Source organism: Mastigoproctus giganteus, chromosome 12 (assembly GCF_048544385.1).
Source record: "Mastigoproctus giganteus isolate SK-2022 chromosome 12, ASM4854438v1, whole genome shotgun sequence".
Lineage (NCBI taxonomy): Eukaryota > Metazoa > Arthropoda > Arachnida > Uropygi > Thelyphonidae > Mastigoproctus > Mastigoproctus giganteus.
The window spans coordinates 175,610,953-175,635,117 of NC_143586.1; the positions used below are offsets into that span (position 1 = coordinate 175,610,953).

General features: G+C 36.7%; 1 protein-coding gene across 1 annotated transcript in view; it reads right to left on the reverse strand.

Annotated features, from left to right (window-relative positions):
• The window catches only part of LOC150077612 (terminal uridylyltransferase 4-like), a 753,631-nt gene that overhangs the window by 513,422 nt on the left and 216,044 nt on the right, over window positions 1-24,165 (reverse strand). Inside the window, exon 7 of the mRNA XM_090385959.1 lies at window positions 19,080-19,193. Coding sequence (XP_090242085.1) covers window positions 19,080-19,193 — 114 coding nt within the window. The remainder of the gene's footprint in view (window positions 1-19,079; window positions 19,194-24,165) is intronic.

Sequence of the window (24,165 nt, forward strand, 5' to 3'; positions counted from 1 at the left end):
AGTAACTGAATTTTTCCATATTCCGTGAGTAATAGAAGTAAAAAATAATTAACTTTCGCCGATTCATTAATTATTATATAATTAACTATTAATGTACAAAATTAATTGTTTTTAATTTCACTGCATATACTCAGTAATATTTACTAAACTTTTTGTATTGTACTTTACTTATTTCCTCCTGGATTTTAATAAAAATTGAAACAAATATTTCACAACAGATTTGGGATTAACAGGATCAATAAATAAAAATGATTCATTATATATTTAGCAAATTATAAATATAAAAAAAAAAAAAAACATTCAAAAATGAACCTCAAAACATATATACACCTTTACTACACATGGACCTTATATATATATATATATATATATATATATATATATATATTTTTTTTTTTTTTTTTAAATTACCTGATTACTTCTTAAGTAAGCGGATAATTTTAAATAAAGAAAAGAATAAATAAGCCAAGGAATGCTGATGATAATTTAAAACTTTATGGCTCTATCTCTTTATCAATATAATGAAATAAAATATCCCTAAAATCAATAAGTGTAAATTCAAGCGAATCCCTACAATCATGTTGCCAAACACCCACACATGTTGTCTAATATGTGTGTGTTTGTGTAGCACTAGAGTAAATATCAGCGTTTGGTCACCAGGCAAATTTCTCGCATAAAAAGAAATGAATCTAATCTTTTAAAAAAGATAACTTAAAACAGGTAAACAAAAAAAAAAATTTCTTAAAAAACTTTTTTGAACATGACACTTATAGAGTGCTTAATTATTATAACTTTCCTGCAGTAGACATGCAGATCGATTTTTTTTTCATATGTAAAGTCTAAAGAATATGTAAATAAATTTATGTTTTGAAGTTTGCTTCAAAAAACATTTTCATTCATATACAAATGGCCTTAAATTTTTCTAGTTATATTCTACCATCTCTTATCTGTGATTCCAACTAATTGTAGGCAGAGTTTAAAACAGATGGCAGCAGAAAAATAACTTTTAAAATTGATAAGAAGATTGCACCTTCTGACCTCAGGTCTCCAAAGCAAGAGAAAAAAATATATATTTTTCATGGGGCAGACAATTACAGTTTAGGCTATTTCAAGTTGTTACAGTAAAAATTCTGTAACAACTAAACAGAAACAGAATAATAAAGGCTATGTTCTTTGTATGAAAATGTTTACATGTTTAAATGCATTAAAATTTTTAACAGGTTTTATAAATTACAAAATGAACAGAATATAAATCATAATATGAAAAGTTAATTTGTTGTTTTATGGTGTTTTTGTCATTTGACTATTTAGATCACAGTGTCCCATTTTATGTGGCTTTTATTGTGCATACATGACAAATTCCTGGGATAACTGAGGGAGAAATATTCGACACCATCTGAAATGGTTAAATTCAATTAATGAGATTTTAAGACTATAAAGTATTTATGGGCAAAGGCCTCATGCTACGAGGTAGAATGACTAATATGTAGGTTAGTGCAAATGCATCATTTTAACACAGCTATCTACCAAAGTAGTTAAATTAATTAATTAAATTGGCATTTTTTTGGTTATATCTCTCTCTGGTGAAGTGTTTGGTTAACACTTCACCAGTGGAGAAAACTACTGTTATTTATTCTCAGCGGATACCACCACCCAGATGGCCTGTTTCAAAGCTTGTTGGCATCTCTTCGGTGGGTGGGCCGGTACCCTGGTGTTGCAATAGTGGCAATAGTTATGAAGTATAACTTCACAATATGAGAGATGCCTGATGGTATGTAGTGATAAAAACTATAAAGTATTTAAGGGCAAAGGCCTCATACTACGAGGTAGAATGACTAATATGTAGGTTAGTGCAAATGCATCATTTTAACACAGCTATCTACCAAAATAGTTAAATTAATTAATTTAACTATAAATACTTTATAGTGCATAGTGATATACATTATAAATACTTTATAGTCTATATCACTACGCACCATCAGGCATCTCTCATATTGTGAAGTTATACTTCATGATTGGGTTGTCACTATTGAAACATCAGGGTACCTGCCCACCCACCGAAGAGAAGCCAACAAACTTTGAAACAGTGCTATCTGGGTGGTGGTATCCGCTGAGAATAAATAACAATAGTCTTCTCCACTGGTGAAGTGTTATTTATTCAAGGTAGAATAATACCATGGCAACTCGTTGTGAAGGCAGTAACAACATGAGACATAACCAAACCAATGCCAATTTAATTAATTAATTTAACTACATTGGTAGACAGCTATGTTAAAATGATGTATTTGCACTAACCTACATATGAGATTTTAAGAAATCCTGCAGTCTCCAATACAATATGAACCCACACCTCTAAATGAATGAGAGGTGACAACCCACTATACCATCAAAGAAAAGGACAATAGAAGAGGGTCATGCATTACATATACTTATATAAATAATATATAATATAAAAAACATAAATAATAAATAATGTATAAAACATAAATAATATATAATAATAATGTACAAGTTAGTGTAAGAGCATCATGTTCATCATCATCCATTTTAAATCCACTGCAGGATGAAGGTTGTTGTTGTTGTTGGTGTAGAGGTTTTTCGGCACAAGGGCAACTGTGGCCAAAATGTGCCTATTCAAATATTTGGAAAGGTACCGGAGTTTGCCTTATTTGTTATTAGATACATTCATAAAGTTTAGTTTGTTTGAGATAAGCGAAAAGCTCATCCAGATTGGCATTGTTTCCCAATAGGTGGGTTAGTGATAAAGGTTCTTGCATTTGTGTCAGAGAAAGGAAGGTAGTATTTCTGATATGGGAATAATACGAACAATCTAACAGAATATGTCGAACTGTAAGTTGTGATGAACAATGCATGCATACAGGAGGGTCATCGCCCATGAGCAGGAACAAGTGGGTCAGGTGTGTGTGCCCTATGCGCAATCTTGCCAGTATTACTTCTTCATGCCTGTTTTTCCTCAAGCTCGAGCTCCATATTTGTGGTTCTTGTTTAATTTCAAATAATTTATTGTTTGTTTGTGTTTTCCAAATGTTTAACCATTGTTCCCTACAGATACTTTGGATATGTTTTAATAAATCTATATAGGGTACTTGGTAAGATGGAGGTGCGTTGCTCTTTGGGTGCTTAGCTGCCTGGTCTGCTGTTTCGTTACCTGTGATTCCAGCATGCCCTGGAATTCAACAGAAACTTACGGTATGATTCAGATTCCTCAAATGATTTAGACGAGACCGGATTTCTTTTATTATGGGATGTGGGGTTGAGAAATTGTTACTTATTGCGGAAAGCGCACTCATGGAGTCTGTATAAATTAAACTATTAGTGTTGAGACAAATATTGATATTGTATATAGCTAGGTGGATTGCATAAAGTTCTGCAGTATAACTGCTACATTCAGTCGGGAGAGATACAGATACTGTAAATGTGGGAAAGACTGCTGCAGCACCTACGGCATCATCTGATTTTGAGCCATCAGTATATATTAAGCAGCTCTGCGCATTGCTAGCGGCATGTCCTTCGTGCAATTGCTTGATGTAACAGCTTTCCATGGACTTTTTTCCCCATTGTTGGAAATAGGTATCACAGTAAGGTGGGTTTGAGGACCAAGACGGATCAGATATTTTGGTTTCTTTGAGCGTGTTTTCAAAATGAACATTCCAGCAATGCATCAAATCTTGTAGTCTAATACCAGTTGGTCTATTTTCAGTAGGTTTATTGTTATAGAAAGTTACCCTTTCCGGATTGAAAAGCAGCGGTTGATTCGGATGATCTGGAAGGCTTTTAATCCTGGCTGCATAGGTGAGGAGTAACATTTTCCTTCTGAGATGGAGTGGTGGTTCGTATGCCTCTATATAGAGACTTTGGACCGGAGATGTTCGAAAAGCTCCAAGAGCAGTACGAAGAGCACTGTGCTGTATTGTATTCAGTCTTGTAAGTACAGTTTTCCTAGCTGAGTCGTATACTATTGAACCATAATCTAGACGAGACCTGATGAGCGAACGATACAAATGCAGGAGAGTGCATCTATCTGCACCCCATGCCATGGCAGAGATGGCTCTGAGTATATTGAGTTTTTTCAAGCAGAGAGTTCTGAGATAAGTTATGTGCATGGCAAAATTGAGTTTAGTATCTAATATTAAACCTAAAAAGCGGATATTGCTGGCAAGAGGGATTGGTTGGTTTTTTATTTTAAGTTCAGGCTCTGGATGTAATCTGCGCTTTTTACAGAAATGAACTGCAATTGTCTTTTGTTTTGACAGGCGATAACCATTTTCTACAGTCCATGTCTCTAACTTATTTATGGTAAGTTGTAACTGTCTCTCTATGCTGTTAATGGTTGGTGAATGGCATGATATAGCAAGATCGTCGGCATACATATATATTTCTACGGTTTTGGGGATATTCTGCGTCATGGTATTTAGTCTAATTGCGAAGAGGGTAGGACTAAGTATGGACCCTTGAGGCACCCCTTCTTCTTGAATAAAATATTGTGAAAGTACATTCTGGTGACGAACTTGAAAGGTTCTGCATTTGAGAAAGTTCTGGATGAATTGAGGTATGTGTGTGTCCTCTCAACCCTAGGGTATACAGCTCTCGAAGAATTCCATATCTCCATGTGGTATCGAATGCCTTTTCAATATCTAGACTCACCATTACCAGATTTTCATTTTTAACATATGCATTCCGAATGTTAATTTCGGCTCTTACCATGAGGTCCAAACAGGATCTGTTTTGTCTGAAACCATATTGGTTGATATTTAGTAGCATTTTGCTTTCTAGTATCCATTTTAATCTCTATCTATCATTTTTTCTAGTGTTTTACTCAAACAGCTGGTTAGGGAAATTGGTCGGTAGTTTTGTGGAAGCGATTGATCCTTTCCTGGTTTTGGAAAGGCAAGAATTACAGAATGATGCCATGAGGAAGGATAAACACATTCAAGAAATACCCGGTTGTAGAATACTAGTAATAATCTTAAAGCTGTATTATTTAGGTGTTTAAGCATTATATAGTAGATTCCGTCCGGTCCTGCTGAGCTGTTTGCTGATCTGTTCAGAGCTTCTTGGAGTTCAGCTAGGATGAATGGTTGATTATAAGGAAGGGATTGGTTGGTGTTGAAATTTAATTTATATTTTTCTGCAGAGGTTTTGATTTTCAGGAAAGGATTGTCGTACGCAGAAGCTGATGATATTTGACTGAAGGTCTCTCCAAGGAAATTGCCTATTTCCTTTGGAGAGGACAGTTCTTGTCCATTCTTAATCAAGATTGGGGCAGAAAAGGGAATGTACTTATTATTTAATTGTTGGATTTTCTTCCATATTAGCCGACTGCTGGTGTCCTTCGTGATGGTACTGGCAAATGTTATCCACGCTTCTTTTTTGGCTTGTTTCCTGATTTGTCGTGCCCTTGCCTTTTGTTTTTTATATAAAATGAGGTTGGCTGTTGTAGGAAATCTACGAAATAGGTTCCAAGCTTTATTTTTTTCTCGTTTTGCACTCTTACAGGCCTCATTCCACCAGTGTTTTGCCTGTCTTTTTTGGTTTGCAGAGGATTGAGGAATTGCCTCAAAAGCTGCTGCCAAAATTTGTGCGGTGATGTGCTCTGTGACTTTATCTATTGGTTGGGTTTTAATAAATTGATCATCAAAATTAATACAAAATGAATATTTTGTCCATTTCGCTTTTGTGAATTTCCATTTTACTCTGTAATCTGGAGAGTGGGATTGTTTTGTTTGAATTTTACATATAATTGGAAAATGATCGCTGTTGTATGGATCATATAAGGTTGACCACTCCATACTGGGGAACAGTATGGGAGAACAGATTGACAGATCAATTGCTGAAGTGGAGCCTGTGGGTAGATGGACATAAGTGTGATGGCCAGTATTTAGCAAGGTTAACTGCTGTTGATTCAGTAATGCCTCTATCATATGTCCTCTTTTATCCATGTTTGAAGATCCCCACAACGGGTGATGCCCATTGAAATCTCCAAAAAGGCAGAAAGGTTTTGGCAATTGTGCTATAAGATCTTCTAGTTCTTTAAGCATGAAAATTCTGTTTGGTGGAAGGTATATTGAGACAAGTGTTAGTGTTATTCCAAGCGCAATACGCACAGCAACAGCTTCTAAGTCAGTCTGTAGAGAGATATGTCGAACTGGGATTTTAGAGTTAACTAGTATTGCTACTCCTCCATGTGCGGATTTTGCAGTATTCCTGTCTTTTCTGTACATTGTGAAGTTTCTAATTGAGAGAGTTACCTGTGGTGTTAAATTTGTTTCTTGCAGACAAACACTCACTGGATTGTACTTATTAATCAGGTCATATATATCATCAATATTGGCTCGTATGCCTCTGCAATTCCATTGAAGTATGTGCTGCATTACTTACTTTTAGGAGTTGTGTTTTGATCTGTCTGTTTTTTTGAAGCAGTTTGTTTGTAACGATCTGATTTATTTCTGTCTTTTTTGGGGAAATCCGGTCTCTCTGTATCCATGTGTTTTTCTGCATGAAGTTCTAATATGGTTTCTTCTTGGTCAGTTTTGTTGTCAACATCCATATGTATAGGGAATTGTTTCTTGGTCTGAGCATGATCTGTAGGTACTGTTTTTTCTGCTTTTTTTGTAGTTTCAGGCACATTTCAGGTGTATTAATTGCTTGTTCCAGTTGCTTGTGTTTGGCAGGTTGTGGCTTAGCATTAAGCACGGACCTGGCCCAATCTGCAAAAGAAATGTTTGGAGGGACTGCAATGTCAGCAATAGAATGATTGTTTTGGGTTGCTTGTGCATACGTGCGTTTTGGCATAAACTGCATGATGTGCTTTTTGGCTTCCTGATAGGTTACTTTGTTTTCTGTTTTGTATTTTTGTATTTCTTTCCCCACTTTCCACATTTCACAATTTTTTGAATATGGCAGATGATTACCTTTGCAATTGGGACAAGTGAATGAGGTTACGGCACAATCAGCTTGGGTGTGTTCTGCTGAACCACAGTTTGGGCAAATCATACTGCCACGGCAAGCTACCTGGGAGTGTCCATATTTCTGGCATTTGTAACACCTGATGGGATTCGGTATATATGGACGTATACGACAATTCAGATACCCTGCTTTAACCATTGTTGGTAAGTTTGGGGTACTAAAGGTCAGTATTATGTTCCTTGTTGGCTTTAATTCTCCATCTTTCCGGATTAATATTCTTTTTGCATGTATTACTCTTTGATCTGTCAATTCTTGTACAATTTCATCCTCTGAGATGTTAATCAGATCCCACTCTGCTATAACTCCTTTTGATGTATTCAGAGTAGCATGGGGCGTTATTTTTACGGGAATTCCACCAAAAGTAGTCAGTTTCAATAATAATTCCGAGTGTTTTGGCTTCATTGTCTCTACCAGCAGATCTCCAGACTGTAATCGCTTTACCATCTTCGGTGGTCCTGTAGCATTTTCCAAGCATTTCTGGATTAGAAATGGGGATAATTTGCTAACGGGAGAATCTGATACAGAATGAATAAGGAGAAAGGCTGGGTGATCTTGTTGACATAGATCTGTTTTTTGTCTCTTATTTTGATAAGTGTCATGATCGGGTTGGTTTTGATCAGTAGGTGATCTCATCTCAACTGATCAAGTGAGGGAAAAGTTTCTTTGTCCATTTTATACTCCTTTTGGCCCTGAGGGTTGGCTTTCCCACTCAGATTACCGGCCCCGCCACGGGGAGGCAGGAGTAATGCCACGAGTGGCCAAGCGGTTGTTAGGTTAGTTGGGTTAGTAACTCTAATAAATTTAAAAGGAAAGTTGTCTTTTCTTTCCTGACTTAACTTACAACTAGTAAGATGAAGTCTACAGTGCTTTTTTTAAGAACTTAAGAGAAACTAACGTGGAACTTAAAAGAAGAGTGATTCCTTTAAAGGAGAACGCTTTAAATCGCTTTATAGAGCTCAGAGAATCGCTTGGCCACGGAAAACGCTTGGCATCCGGGGCCTCAGGATGAAGGCCTCTCCAGCATCTTTCCAGTTCCTGCTGTTTTGTGCAATAATGGCCATCCATTTATTGCCCACGAACTCTTGAATTTCATCTGTCCATCTCTGTTGTAGCCTTCTAGATTTTCTTTTAGCTCCTCTTGGGTACCATTCTGTTATTTTCTTAGCCCAACTATCATCATATCTTCGAGCTATGTGTCCTGCTCGAGTCCATTTCAGTTCTTTAGTTTTGATAAGAAAGAATGTCCTTTACTTGAGTTTGCTGCCTAGCCCATGCATTTCTCTTCTTATCCGACAGTCTGATTCTAAATTTGGATATTGCCCCTCAGAATGTGACTATATTTCCTGAATGCTATCCATTCTTCCCTTGACTTCCAGCCATTTATCATTATTACAGCTAATGACTTGTCCAAGATAAGTATATGAATCCAATGCTTTAATTACTGCTCCTCCAATGATTGTGGCTTATGAGCACAATGTCTCTGCAAATTGTAAATGGTTTAGATACTTTCCATTCACACTGACTGCTTTCTGCGACCAGTCTAATCTTCTGAAAGCTTCCTCAGGGGCAGCAGTAAATAACTTCAGAGATATTGTGTCTCCTTGTCAAACTCCTTTCTTAATTTTAAATTTGCTACTGTCTTTGTCTAGTCTAAATAAAGGAGGTAGCATTCTCATATATTTTGTTCAAAATCTTAATATATGGGGTATCTATGCCTTGTCTTTCCAGTGCCCAAAACATTGCCTCATGCTCTATGGAGTCAAATGCCTTTTCATAATTCACAAATGCCAGGCATAATGGTGTTTTATATTCATTTGCTTTCCCCATTAGCTGTGATATTACGTGAAGGTGATCCATGGTTGAGAATCCTGTCCTAAAGTCAGCTTGCTCTTTCGGTTGATTCTCGTCAAGTATTCTTTCTAATCTGTTAGTAATGATCCTTGTGAACAACTTGTAGATTTGGAGAAACAAGCTAATTGGTCTATAATTTCCAATTTATCTCCCTTCTTACGCAGCAAAATTATGATTCCCTTATTCCACTCCTTAGGTGTCACGCCTTTCCTAATGTATTTTGTGAAGAGTCTTGCCAGTTTCTGTGTCATGTCTCTTCCTTCATATTTTAACAACTCTACTAACTTCATCTTCACATGGAGCTTTCTGATTCTTCGTTTTCTTCAATGCATATTCTACCTTATCAAGAAGGATAATGGGTATATCATATGTGTTGTCAATTTGTGATCCATGTTCCCCACTGCTTCAATCATTTCCTTGCTCCTTATATAATTCTTTATAGTAGTCTTCTGCTATTTGAATGATGCTTTCCCTGCTATTTATAAGTATGCCATTACTATTCTTCAATTTCAGTATCATTTGTCTTTCTGTATTACTGCTCATGACTGCGTGCCTCCGTAGCCAGGTGGGAAGGAGCAGCAGTGCGTAGCACACGCTTCTTGATTAGACCGGGGTTCGAGCCCGTCACCACTAAATACGGAGGATGCAGAAAGGTCAGCAAATGACCACCGCATATCCCCGGAGCAATATGGCCTTAGTTGCTAATGGTATAAAAAAAAAAAAAAAAAAACCAAACAAACAACCAAGCTCAGGACTGCTGATTTAAATCCTTTGTTTCCCTTAATGCTTGTTCTACTTTTCTTTTGTTAAATATTCTTGTCCTCTCTTTCTAATGGCTTGGCATAACTCAAAATACTCAATTTTGTCTTTGTCAGTGTTGATCTTGGTATTCATTTGTCGTTTTCAGTTCATCGTGAAAGTGTTTCTTGATTTCACTATTCGAGGTAGTGCAATATCATTCACAATAGGAGGTACACCTAAGATGAAGTCGTCCTCAGCTATTTTAGAGTTTGCTGCATACTAAAATGATGCTCTTGCACATACTTGTATGCCAGTTAAACTTTCATGCAGCCTGAGGCTTAAGCCCTAAAATACATTTAGTCTTATATAATAATAAATAACATTCATCTATAGACAAATTTAATGGAAAAGTTAGAAACTCATGCAGTTGCTCTTGATGTTTCAAAGGCTTCTGATCATGTTTGGCATAAAGGTCTTCTAAATAAGCTTCCATCTCATGGTTTGCCAACTGGTTTTGTAATTGGCTATCCAGTTTTCTCTCTCCCTCCCTCTGTGTGTGTGTGTGTGTGTGTGTGTGTGTGTGTGTGTGTGTGTGTGTGTGTGTGTGTGTGTGTGTGTGTGTGTGTGACGGTAGATCGCTCTTTGTCTTATAACTTCTCCACTAATTCTGGTATTCCCCAAGGTTCAGTTATTTCCCCCACTCTTTTCCACTTTTATATTAAAGATCTCCTTCCATTGACTGGAAATCCTGTCCATAGTTTTGCTGATGATAGCACATTGCATTTCATATTCCAGTTTGAGAAACCATGCCCAGCTCAAAACAGCTTCACCTTCTCAAATATCCACTACCAATTCCTTAATGCTGAGATCCAAGTAATTCTCCAGTGTCGAAAAGATAACTTAGTTTATTTCAATCCCTCTAAAACTCAGTCCTGTCTTATATCTCGTAAAAAGGATTCTTCTGCTCCTATGCTTATCTTTGATGGCACTACCATCTCTAGACAAGATCATATATCTCTATTAGGGGTTAAGCTGACTTCTAATCAAGGTGTATAAGCCTTGAATGGTTTGCGCAGGCTCAATGTTGATGGGATACTTCCATTTGCTCAGATTAAGAAACTGAGGGGGACATAAATTCAAATTGAGGAAAGACAGTTGTAGAATAGATGTGCAGAAGTTTGCCTTTAGCCAGCAGGTAGTTAATTGCTGGAACAGACTTCCATCTGTTGTTGTGGAAGTTGATTGCTTAAATAAATTTAAGGCTGAACTAGACAAACATTTGTTTAGTTCGTCGAGTGACTGGATGGGAATTTGTCGAGTGACCAGATGGGTGAAATGGGAAGGGTTTTTTTTTTTTTTTTTTTTTGGCTGATGTTGTATAAGCTTGTTTTCTTGCATCATATGCCTCAACTAATGCTAACCTCTCTCTCTTGTCATACGCACATTAAAAAATATTGCTTCCTCTGAAGCTAAAAAACTACATCTTGTCTTTTCCTCTCAGCATTACTTTTCTTCCAAATGGCTGTTCACTCTGTACAAATTGCAAATCTGCCTTACCATGGAATATTGTTCCCACATATGGGGCAGTGCACCAAAACCTTTCTCAGGCTTCTAGATTCCTTTCAGAAGAGGGCAGTTAGGTTAACTAATGACTCACCTCTAACAGTCTCTCCACTCTCTTTCTCAGAGACATTCTGTTTCTGTCGCATGCCTTTTCTATAGATACTTCCATTGTGGGCAGTGTTCTTCTGAATAATTCTATAATTCCTACTCTCTCTCTCTTTCAAACAGTTCGAAAATGTGTCGCAACCAGTCAACATTCTTTTACTGTCCAACTTCAAACTCAGAGAACCATTTTTTCCCTTCCTCATTTATTCCTTCAACTTCCATTTTCGGGAACAACCTTCCTTCATACATATTTCCTGAAAATTACAATCTACAGAAGTCCGAGACTAATGTCAACAAATATCTTCTTTCATCTTCTCAACCTCCAACTGATGCACAGTACTAAGTACTATAGGTTCTAATAACTGTCGTGTTTGGAAAATTCATTAAAAAAAAAAAAAAAAAAAATGCTCTCATAATTATAGCTGATGGTTTGCTTACCTCCTTCGCTGCCCTCTTAACATAATTTGACAGATTCCATCCACCATAGAAGCTATTTTTATGTTTAACTTTGACAATTTGTTTTTCCACTTACCTCCTCAGTTATTACAAAATCATTTAGCTGCGCGTTCAAGTTTGATAAACTTTTAGCATCCATTTCCTTAATTCCTCATGTGTGAATGTACACGTAAAATACCTCTTCATTTGTCAGCAACCTGAACCAACAATTGCTCCATCGATATTGTTAAGTCAACCAATGTGAATCGTTCCCTTCCTTCTCGTGTTTACATAAGTAAAAAAGTTGTTTTGTTTGTTTGAGTTATTGGTGCAAGTGCTACTAAGTCCATAATGCACTTATTACAATATTAGTTGATACAAGGTAAAGAAGTACTTGGTGTTTTTCTATGCATCCGTTGCTAAAGATTTCTCATAATCTGGCTCTTGGCTAATCCAATTTGATTGTAGATTAGTTTATATCTACCCTACCCTTTCTGTATCATCTGATAATTTATATGCAACCCATTCATTTTCTTCTCTTATCAATGTCATCTGGCATCAGATGACAATAGTAAGAGAAGAAAATGTACACTGTTCTTTAGTTACAAATGCAATTAGTGGAGTCTCACAGGATTCATGCTGAATCCATTGTTGTTTTCTGTATTTATTAATGATATTGATGAAGGTATATCAGGCTTAGTGTCTAAGTTTGCAAATGATACAAAGGTTGGCAGAGTTAATGACAATAATAACGGTATGCTGCTGGTCCAACAAGATCTAGAAATTAGGCAGATGACCTGAGAAATGGAAACTAAAGTTGAACATTCACAAATGCAAAGTACTGCATTTGAGTAGGTAATCTCAGAGTATTGGAAAATGAAAAGGACCTGAAGTAATCGTGCAGTCAGATATGAAGTTCTCTGAGCAATGCAGAGAAGCTGCCAGGACAGCTCATGAGATTTTATCAATGATATACAGGAAGTTTGCTAGTAAGGAAAAAGAGGTGATTATCCCATTGTAAAAGGCAATGGTCAGGCCACATCTTAGGAATGATGTAGAGCTGCTTTAACGAGTACAATCAATGTGAATTGGTTGTACTTGTTAAAGAAGGACGAGATTAGTGAGGGGAACAAAGGGGGGGGTGGTCTTACCAAGAAAGGCTTTAGATGCTGCAAATTAGCATTAGCATTAGCATTAGCATTAGCATTAGCAGAGGCATATGATGCAAGAAAGCAAGCTTATTCAGCATCAGCCAAAAAAAAACAAAAAAAAAAAAAAAAAAACCCACTCCCATTTCACCCCTCCGTTCGTTCGAAATACCTGTCCAGTTGAGCTTTAAATTTGTTTAGGCTATCAACTTCAACAACCAGTGATGGAAGTCGGTTCCACCAACCAACCACCCGCTGGCCAAAGGCAAATTTCCGCACATCTATCCGACATCCGTCCTTCCTCAATTTGAATTTATGCCCTCTGAGGTGATTATTCTGAGAAAGATGAAGAATCCCATTGGCATTGAGCATGCTCAAACCATTCAAAGCCTTATACACCTCTATCAGATCACCTCGCCGGTGCCTAGTCTCCAGACTCTGTAATTTGCAAAACTTAAGCCTTTCTTCGTAAGAGCAACCCTTTGTTCCATTTACTAATCTTGTTGCCCTTCTCTGTACCTGTTCCAGCAGCTCTACATCCTTCTTGAAATGAGGCCTCCAGACCTGTATACAGTACTCAAGATGTGGCCTTAACATTGCCTTATACAAGGGAATAATCACCTCCTTATCCCTGCTAGAAAAATTCCTGTATATCATTGACAAGACACCATGAGCTACTCTTGCAGCTCGTCTGCACTGCTCAGAGAACTTCATATCTGCCTGCACAATTACCCCCAGGTCCTTTTCATTCTCCACCACTGTCAGTGTAGTACCGCAGAGTTGATACGTTGCTCTAGGGTTACTGTTTCCCATATGCAGCACTTTACATTTGTTGATGTTAAACCTCATTTGCCACCTCTCAGCCCATCTGTTCAACCTGTCCAGATCCTGTTGCAGCAGCATAGCGTCAGTATTGCCCTTAACGACCCTGCCAACCTTTGTATCATCTGCAAACTTGGACATTAAACTTGATATCCCATCATCAATATCATTCATAAACACCGAAAACAACAACGGACCCAACACTGAACCTTGAGGAACTCCACTAATAACATTAGTCCACGTTGAGCAGTGTCCATTGATTACCACTCTCTGTCTTCTGCCACTCAACCATCCCCTTATCCATAGCAGCAATTTGCCTCCAATGCCACACTGCTCCAATTTGTGCAGCAGTCTTCCATGTGCAACAGTATCAAAAGCCTTTCTAAGATCCAAATATATAATATCAAAGTTATTCCCTGCATCCAGTTCTTTTGTGACTACATCATAGTATCCAATCAAATTGGTCAGGCAAGACCTGCCCTTAACAAAACCATGCTGCGTCTGAGCTATAACTGAATTCTTGTCTAGATGATCCTGCAGTGCTTCTTTAACCAGTGCCTCCATTAATTTACCTGGAACAGAAGTTAAACTAACAGGTCTATAATTACTTGTGTCAGCCTTTGAACCTCCTTTGTGAATTGGGGTCACATTTGCACATCTCCAGTCCATAGGTACCTCCCTGAGTCCAAGGAAGCTCTCATAATTATGGCTAAGGGTTTGCTTACTTCCTTTGCTGCCTCCTTTAATATAACTGGATAGATCCCATCCACCCCAGGTGCCTTTTTTATGTTTATCCCCAACAATCTCTCCTCCACTTTCCTCTCAGTTATTACAAAATCATCCAGCTCACTGCCAATGTTTACTTTACCTACATCATTCTCCTTCCTGAATAACTCCTCATGCGTGAATGTAGATGCAAAATACTCGTTTAGATTGTTAGCCACCTGAGCAGGATCCTCAACTGTTGAACCATCAATATCCAGTGGACCAATCTGATTCATCCCTTTCCTTTTCGAGTTCAAGTATGTAAAGAACTCTTTTCTGTTTTTCTTTGCATCCTTTGCCAAGGATTTTTCATAGTCTGCCTTTGCCTGCCTAATCTCCTTTGTGACTTGGTTACAGACCAACTTATATCTATCATAGGCTTCCATGTCACCCATTAATTTGTATGTATCCCATGCATTTTTCTTCTCTGCCACATGTCTCATTAGTTCATCTGACAACCATTTAGGCCTAAACCTTGAACAATATTTCTTAGTTGGTATGTAAAGCCTGGTAGCCTCCAAGATTAGTTCCTTGAATGCTTCCCATTTTGAGTTTGCTGTTGGTAACATCATCAGTTGGTCCCACTGTATAGAATTTAAATACTGTCTCAGACCATCATAGTCGCCTTTACGAAAACAAAAACCCTTCCCTTTACCTCTGATGGTAGTTACCTCCTTGAGTAAATCCCACTTCAACACACTGTGATCACTGCCACCTAGTGGTTCATTTATCTGCAGGTTCTTAATGCATGAGGAATCACTACTGATAATCAGATCAAGAGTATTGCTCCCTCTCGTTGCCTCACGAACATGCTGATGTAGAAAACAATCATCCAATAAATCCACAAAAGCCTTGCTAGTGTGCGAGTGACCAAACCACAAATTCCAGTCAATATCTGGGAAATTAAAGTCCCCCATTATAAGACTCTCTGATTTACTGGCCCACTCTATTTCCCTGTACAATATCTTATTATACTCATCAGAGCCATTAGGCCTATAGCACACTCCTACTCTCAATTTTGATTTACCTATGCTTATGTCACACCAAACTGACTCGACGCTGCCCTGTCCATCGATGTCGACTGGCTTCACTTCCTTGGACTTTATGTGTTTCTTAATTAATAGCATAACCCCTCCTCCCCTCCTGTCCTGTCTATCCTTTCTATACACATTGTATTCCCCAAATTCCAGTTCCGCATTACTTATATCTGTGTGACACCACGTCTCTGATATCTCAACAATATCTGCCTTTGATGTTTTGAGCAATACCTCAAATTCATCAAATTTATTTATCAAACTCCTAGCATTGGTATACACGCAGGTATACATGCACCTGTTTCTATTCTTAGCTACCCTAACACAACCCATGTGTTTACTTGTACCGCAATGACTACCAGCAGTCTCTGAAATATCCTGCATCCTGTTTTTCAGACTTCTGCTCATTTCAATAGAAGCAGTGCAAGAATCACTTCCACCTCTGCCACTGGCTACTGTTAATCTATTAGTCCTTGTATCCCCCCCAACTAGCAGTTTTCCGACCCACCTAACACTGCCTCGACAGCATCAGCAAAAATTCTTGCACCCTTTCTATTTAAGTGTATCCCATCCCTGTAGAAGCAATCTCTCCTGTTAACAAGTACAGTCCAGGCTGAAAAAAATTCTACCCCTTGAGCCTTGCACAATCCCTCCAGGGCCGAATTGATCGACAAGGCTCTCATCATATACTCCCTCCTATCGTGTCTGGGCAGAATTGCAGACACTTTCAAGTTCAACCCTAATTCACGGCTTTTTTTCAACAGTGACCTGTACTTGCTAAGTAATTCCGCCGGTCTCCTACTCTTAATATCATTAGTGCCAACGTGTACAACTATATCACCTTTTGTGCCCTTAAAAGATGATATCCGTTCTACAACGTCATCAACCTTTGCCCCTGGCAGACATACCCTGGTCCTATTCCACCTATCCTTTTTACAAAGGATGTTCCCCGTTTCCCTGACAATAGAGTCACCAACAACTACTAGTTCCTGTGGGACCAGCGCATTCTGCCTAGGGGGCTGCTTCTGTGTTGCCTGATGACCAAGTGCAAGCTCTGGCGTTGATGTGGGCAGCTGAGAGCTTGATGGGCCCCTCAATTTATTTCCTTCGAGGGCATCCACCCTGTCCTTCAAGCTCTCATAAAGGCCCATAACAACGCTGAGTTGTCGCCTGATTTCCTTGCACTCCTTACATCGTGCACACACAAAGACATCCCCCTTGGCAGTATCATGTCCCGTACCCGACTGCTCCGCAAACATCAAGCAAACAGTGCATTTTAATAGACTGTGATTCAGAGGGCAACTGCCCCCCTCAGTTCTCCCCTGAACCACAGCACTCCCATTAGCTTGAGCCTTTTGCTTTGCTGCTCTGGTCAGAGTCATGATTCCGATTTAATTCAATAAAATTCAAAACAAAAATTAAATCCTTAAGTTATATCCCAAAACAGTTATGTTATATATATTTTTTTTTCGGTATCTAGTGTTTTCTACGAGTTCCCTTTATACAACTTCCGTATCACGTGTACCACTATAGTTATGTATTAATTATTTGTTAGATTAAGTCGTTACATATATATATATATATATATATATATATAGAGTTAAAAGTACAATTTAATTGACAATAAAGTTTATCAAGATTAATAGATTTACTGATTAATTGGCAATATTATATTATGCACTATACGACACTAAGCTTATGCTATCGTGTAAAAATGGCGGGAATTCACGAACGGTATTTCTACGGACTCGTAAGTATTGATTAGCTTCCAAATCTCGCTATCTCAATTTAGAATAAACTAAGGCTCCTGACTAGGTCTATAATCTACTTATAGAAGATAATTTGATATAACAGTTGGTTAATAAATCGACTAAATTTGGTTAAAAAAAAAAAAAAAAAAAAATTTGGTTTGTGACACGTCGATTTGATACCGTTACCGATACTAAGTAATATCTACAAAATCTCTGTCTAAGTTAAACTTTAAACTAAGTATCATAACTAGGAATATAAAGCTACTCTAGAAAATAAGGTAATATGACAATTTAAACTAATAAAGCAGAAAATAAATCAGGAAAAACTTCTCTGTTTGAAGAGCTTTAAGGATCAATGTCCGCACAGGCTAACCTCGCACCCAGACTTAAAATTGCAGCATTTGGAGACTAGTCACCTGTGAGGTGATCTAAGTGAGGTGTTTAAGGCTTTGAATGGCTTAAGCAAACTCGTTTCTGCTTGAAATTCTTCCTCTTGCTTAAACTAAGCACATGAAGGAACAAATTCTAACTAAGGAAGGACGGTTGCAAAATAGATATGGAAGTTTGCCTTCAGCCAATGTGCTGATTGCTGGAACAAGCTCCCATCCTTTGTTTTTGTAAGTGGACAGTTTGAATAAATTCGAGGAGGAACTAGACAAACTATTGGAGGGGGATGAACAGGTGAAATGAAATTTTTTTATTTTTTTTTTTAATCTTTTTAATTTTTTGGCTGATGCCGTATAAGCTTGCTTGCTTTCTTGCATTTTTTGCCACTACTAATGCTAATATTGAAAATTTGTGTTTAGGAAGCTTTGTTTATTAGTAAAAAAAAAATAATAATAATAAATAAATAAAATTTAAAAAAATGAAGAGCCCTGCAAACACACATGGTATGAAAAAAGGAACCAATGACATAGTAATGCAACACATACAATTTCATTAAAAGAAATCTAAAAACGTGCACAGTATCTGTCAAATTTTTAAAGGCATCGATTCTGCTGAAAGAAACCTCAAAGGTCTCTTCGCTAGGCACTGTAGTTAGAATAAAATACTTCTTCCACCAATTCAATTGAAGGAAATAGGAATTATTTTTGAGCAATATTCCAGATTTTTAATGCAAAACAACCATGCAATTTTCTGAACTGAAAGACTGTCTTCAATTGCTATTTTGATAGTCTGAATAATATTTATAATGTGGGAGACAAGTCTGCACCATGTGCAATGTTTTCTGCCATACTTAATAAAACTGCATTGTCCTTTGATGCACTTGTACCATTCAAATATCAAACCCCTTCATTAAGCCCAGTTTCTAAGGATAATTTCTTCAATAAAACAAAAATACTATAACAGGTGACATTCTAAAAAAAAAAAAAAATGACAATTCAAAAGTATTTATCTATCAACACTAGTTATAAATAAAACTGTGCAGGTGCAACTGAATTACAATCTACTGTAAAAAATTATGAAATTTGATTTCATAGCTCTTTATGAAATTTAAAAAATATATATTTAAAAAGTTATGAAATGAAATTAAAAGTTTTTCTTATTCAATATTCAAATAATTTTAATAAACTGTCCTGGAACTTTTTTTTTATATCACTTTATATAAATATTACATAAATGTACATAGCACATGAATTAAGTTAATAGATATGGACAAAGGAATTCAATCATCTTGCTACAGGATGATTATTGGAAGAAATGAATTATCAAGAACACTGAAAGAATTAAATAATACATTAATCTGAAATAAAGTTTTAATGGATTTTCAAATTTGTACTATGAAAAATATTACACATTAAACTTTTATATTTTATTATTTAGTATCACACATATGAGTGTATTTTAACTAATTCTGATGATTATAAAAATTTTACCTCATGTATAACTGGAACCACTGGAGAATGTTGATGCTGGAGAAAATATATTAACATAATCGGATAACAAAATGATGGCAAGGTACCAATTTTCCGTCGATCTATTTCACAGAGCTGTTGGGGGGAAGAAATAAAAATGATAAATATCATATGATATCTAGTTAAATAAATATTAGTATTCTGAATAATCATCAATTTCAATTTCCTACATACTGCACAGATATATCTGATTTTAAATCATACGAGTGGATCACACAAGTCACCACAAGCACAGAATTTCTTGATAAGATTCTGCCACTGCTAAAAAAGCTGTAACAATGAGTAATGAGTGATATGCATATAGCTTATTCATAAGATGAATAAGCTATATGAATAATCGCCTTACGATGATAACTGGATACAACAGTGTCTGGAGTTCTAACTTTTTAGAACTTTTCAATAGTATGACATTACAATCATGCTTCCTGAAGTTACTACTGCAGTAAGTATGATTGCAATAATACAAATATTTATCAACAATTTCTTTTTTTGTCTCGCATTTTTGTTACATTCCATCGTTAGGTTTCCCTAACAGCTGCGTATGTCACTTTAACTACAAGATCGGTACATCAATTGGTACTATTTTACAGAGATATTTAGATACGTTGCACTCGCAAGTATACATCTCTTACTTTAGTTATCATAAATCCATTGTATCTTGTCTTCCATAAATTATGAAAATCTGTGAATGATCAATAAAATATTTACAATAAAAAAGCTCTTTTATTTCGTAATCGATATATACAAAGCAAAATACCTAAAAGAAATGCGAAGGATGTTTCGTATAAACCATGTACTGCGTATACTTGGCACACACGCAAATTTTTTTATTTGTCTTTTTTTTTTTTTTTTAACAACTATGGAAATATAATGGATATATTTTTTTCATGAAAAAATTCTAATATTGCAAATAAAAAATAACATGAAATATTTTCCATATCACAAATAACATAAAGGCTATCACAAAGCATTCCACAATATAAAAACAAATATTACATAAACAACAAACTTTCTAGAAAAAGTACATAAAAAATCACAGATTACATGAAAAAAAAAATTATTTCACAAATATTCAAGAAAAATGTATTCTAAAAATTGCCATATAGAATTTACTTCTTTATTAATATTTGTTGTCAATCTTCTGCTTTGCTCAATAGCTGAGCGATGGTCATCATAATCTGCAATGTGTTTAATTGTCACAATATTATTCATTACGCTGAAAGCTCACTCAGCTTCACCACTCCTAAACTCAATGGTTTCAAAGATATTTTCTGGCTTTCTTAATTGAAAAGGTAATTTCACTCGATTTTAAAGATAAACTGTCTTTGACAAAATCTCTAAAATCATTAATTTTTATTTCATATTTTATCAGAAAATTTCTTATTCGGTTTTCACCGTCTTGCCACCAAGACGAAAGTTATTTCACATTCCACGATTTCGGGTAGTGTATGTTTAAAATTTTTTTCAATATTATCGTTATTTTCTTTATTTAATTTAAAATCACCCTGTTGCATTAATAACTTATCCTTTAAGGATAAAACAATGCATTTAATAATTGTCACGAGGTAATTTTTTTACTTTCGATTTTGATTCCTGCAAATTCTTTCCACTTCAACATGCTCTCAATTTTAGGTTCATAATTTCTTTCAGAATTTTTCAAATCAGCAATAGCATTGATAGTTTGAATAATTAATTTATATGCTTTTACCATTGTGATTTTAAAATGAAAGAAATGTATTCATTGGGGATTAAGACTGTGCGAATCAGAATGTAAATATGTTTATGGTAAGGAAACGTTGCATTCTTTATGGTTTGGGAGAAAATTATTTAAAAATATATTCGACATAATTAATTAGAAATATTGGACATCGAAGAAGGATAATAGCGTAACCTTATGAATAAATTCATTGACTGTAGATATAATAACTACTGGTGCGAATCTCATGAATAATATATATATCCATTTATATATATAGACCTCTGGAAACTAGATGAAACTCACTTGTAATCAGCCTTCTGCACTAAGTGGAGCTCTACTGTAGTCACCTTTCCTCTTCAAGAGCATTTCGTGGGATGCACAATGACTCTTCCTATGATTAAAGCCAGCCTCTTTCAAAATCGGCCATGAATTAGGCAATGGCATACCACGACATTATCTGATGCCATAGAGGCCATAACAAAACCAACTCCAAAAACTGCTGTTAAAGGAAGACCTGGGATCAGTGAACGTTTGGGCCTGACATTTTGTGATGCCGCTTGTATAGCATATGATTGATGCAGTTGTAGGATTTTGTTGGTGGCCACAATAGCTCCTCCGGGAACTATGTGACTGGAACCATTGGGATTCTGTAAAGCTTCTGAAAGGTAAGAGAGCTCCTGCAGGATGTCGATCATTAGTGCTAAATGGTTAAGAAATTCCAAATTTAAAAGTTGATTTAATAATGGAATATTTAATTTCCGGTTAAAAATGTTTGCACAAAGCGGGATAATTCCTCCAACCCACAATTGCTGTCCGCAAGCTAGAAGCTGCTCATTGTGGCCCAAACACACAACCGATCTTTATAGTTTCCACATCAAGTTCTTTAGCAATCATCCTTAATTTGCACTAAATTTTTGGAGATTGGTGATACAGTTTTTATTTATTTTTTAAATTATTGCCTGTACACCATTATATTTTAGAGCATTTTCTACACAGTGAAAGTCTCAACAAAGTTTCAAAATCTGCCAACATTTCATCTTTGTAGTTTATATAATATCTTAGTTGCCTCAATCCTCCCCCCCCCTCTATGTTGCTACTGTCACTAGTTCTTTGAATACTGTGAAAAATGTCGGAATCATATGGATATTCAGCTACTGTGACCAGGTAAAACTAGAGGGAGAAATTTACTGGAAGGCGTGGATCACTCACTTCTCCGAAAAACATATGCCCATTTGTTGGAGTAAAGGGGAACAATACAGGATGACCAGAGGCTATAATCTGCGTAGTAAATGTAGAAGCACATTCAGTGTAGTAACTGTAGAAGCCTAGTAGCTTCTACAATTACTGCACTGAATGTGCTTCCCATTTAGAATTTATCACTGGTAACATCATCAGCTGATCCCACTGTATAGGGCGCCTCCGTAGCCAGGTGGACAGGAGCAGCAGTGCGTAGCACACACTTCTTGATTAGACCAGGGTTCGAACCCATGACCACCAAATACGGAGGATGCAGAAAGGTCAGGGAATGGCCTTAGTTGCTAATGCTCCTAAAAAACCAAATAATAACAACCACCTGTATAGAATTTAAGAACTGTTTCAGACTACAGTAGTCAACTATACAAAATCAGAAACCCTTCCCTTTACCCTTGATAGTAATTACAACTTTAAGGAAATCCCATATCAGTGCACTGTAAGCACTGCTGTCACCCACCGAAGATAAAAGAAGCAAGTTCTTTCGTCTGAAGTGTCTTAATGGTATGAAGAATCACTGCTGATAATCAAGCTCAAGGGTATTACTCCATCTGGTTCTCTCTCTAACATGCTGATGTAGAAAACTGTCATCCAATAAATCCACAAAGGTCTTGCTAGTGTGTGTGACCAACCCAAAAGTTCCAGTCAGTATCTGTAAAGTTAAAAGCCTCCATTACAATACATTCTATTTTACTGGCCCACTCTATTTCTCAGTACAGTTGTGCTTTGCACTCATCTTATTCTTTATTCCTACATCAAACACCTACTTGCATTTCTGTTTTCCTCATTTTTGTTTATGTCACTCCAAATTGACTCAACATTGCATTGGCCACACACATCAACTGGATGCACTGCCTTAGATTTTATTATTATTATTATTAATATCCATATGATGCAAGGAAGCCTAAGGCTTATGCAGCACCAGAAAAAAAAAAAGTTCCCGAGTAACCCTGAGAGAGAGAGAGAGAGAGAGAGAGAGAGAGAGAGAGAGAGAGAGAGAGAGAGAGAGAGAGAGAGAGAGAGTCAAAAGTAGAAGGGAATCACCAAGAAAGAGAAGAATAATGATATCCAGCTCAGGACTCTGGGTGTGCCAAGCCCATACTCACCAGATGTGAGCCCCAGGGTTCTATATGCTTCTTAACTAAGAGTACACGAGGTGTGCAATAGTTTCGAGAATAATTTTGTTTCTGTCAAAGTGGCCACACTGTAAACCATTACATCCTCCTGCTGTGCAGCCTGAACCCCCCATCTCTACCTGCATGCATAAGTTTATGGGAATGATACCATGTCGAAACCATGCGTTTTCAATTGGGCAAAACAGTTTCGAGAAGGACATGAATCCGCCGAAGATGCTGAGCGTTCAGGGCATCCTTCCACGACTCGACATGACGAAAACGTTGTTCGTGTGCATGATTTTGTTCAAAGTGATAGGCGGTTAAGCACAAGAATGATTGCTGGAAAACTAAACATTAATCAGGAAAGTTTTAGATTAATTTTGATTGAAAATTTGTTGATGAGGAAACTGTGTGCAAAGCTGGTACCGAAAAACCTCTCATGAGATATTGGAAAGTATTGAAGATGTTCCAGATTTGCTTTCTCGCGTGATTACAGGGGATGAAAGCTGGGTATTGCTTATAACTCTGAAACAAAAATGCAAAGTCAACAATGGAAGGAGGCTTTCTCGCCAAGTCCCAAAAAAGTGAGAATGTCAAAAGTGAAAACCATGTTAATTTGCTTTTTTGATCGAAAAGGAATTGTCCACAAAGAGTTTCTTACACCCAACGAAACTGTGAATCGACAATTGTATCGTCAAGTTTTGGACAGGCTCCACAAATGAGTACACCGGGTTCCACCTGCAATTGCTTTGTCGTGCATTTTCCATCATGACAATGCTCCCACACATTCTGCCATTGTAGTGAAAGTTTTTAACTTCAAAATCGATCACAACATTGCTGCACCCTCTGTATTCACCTGATTTGTCCTTTGAAGGCAATGGCCTCACATTGCCTTCATATAATTTTCAATAATAAAATTTTTAAATAAATTATTTTTGAAACTTTATTGTCACATCTCGTAATCCTCCTTCCTGTGTTGTAA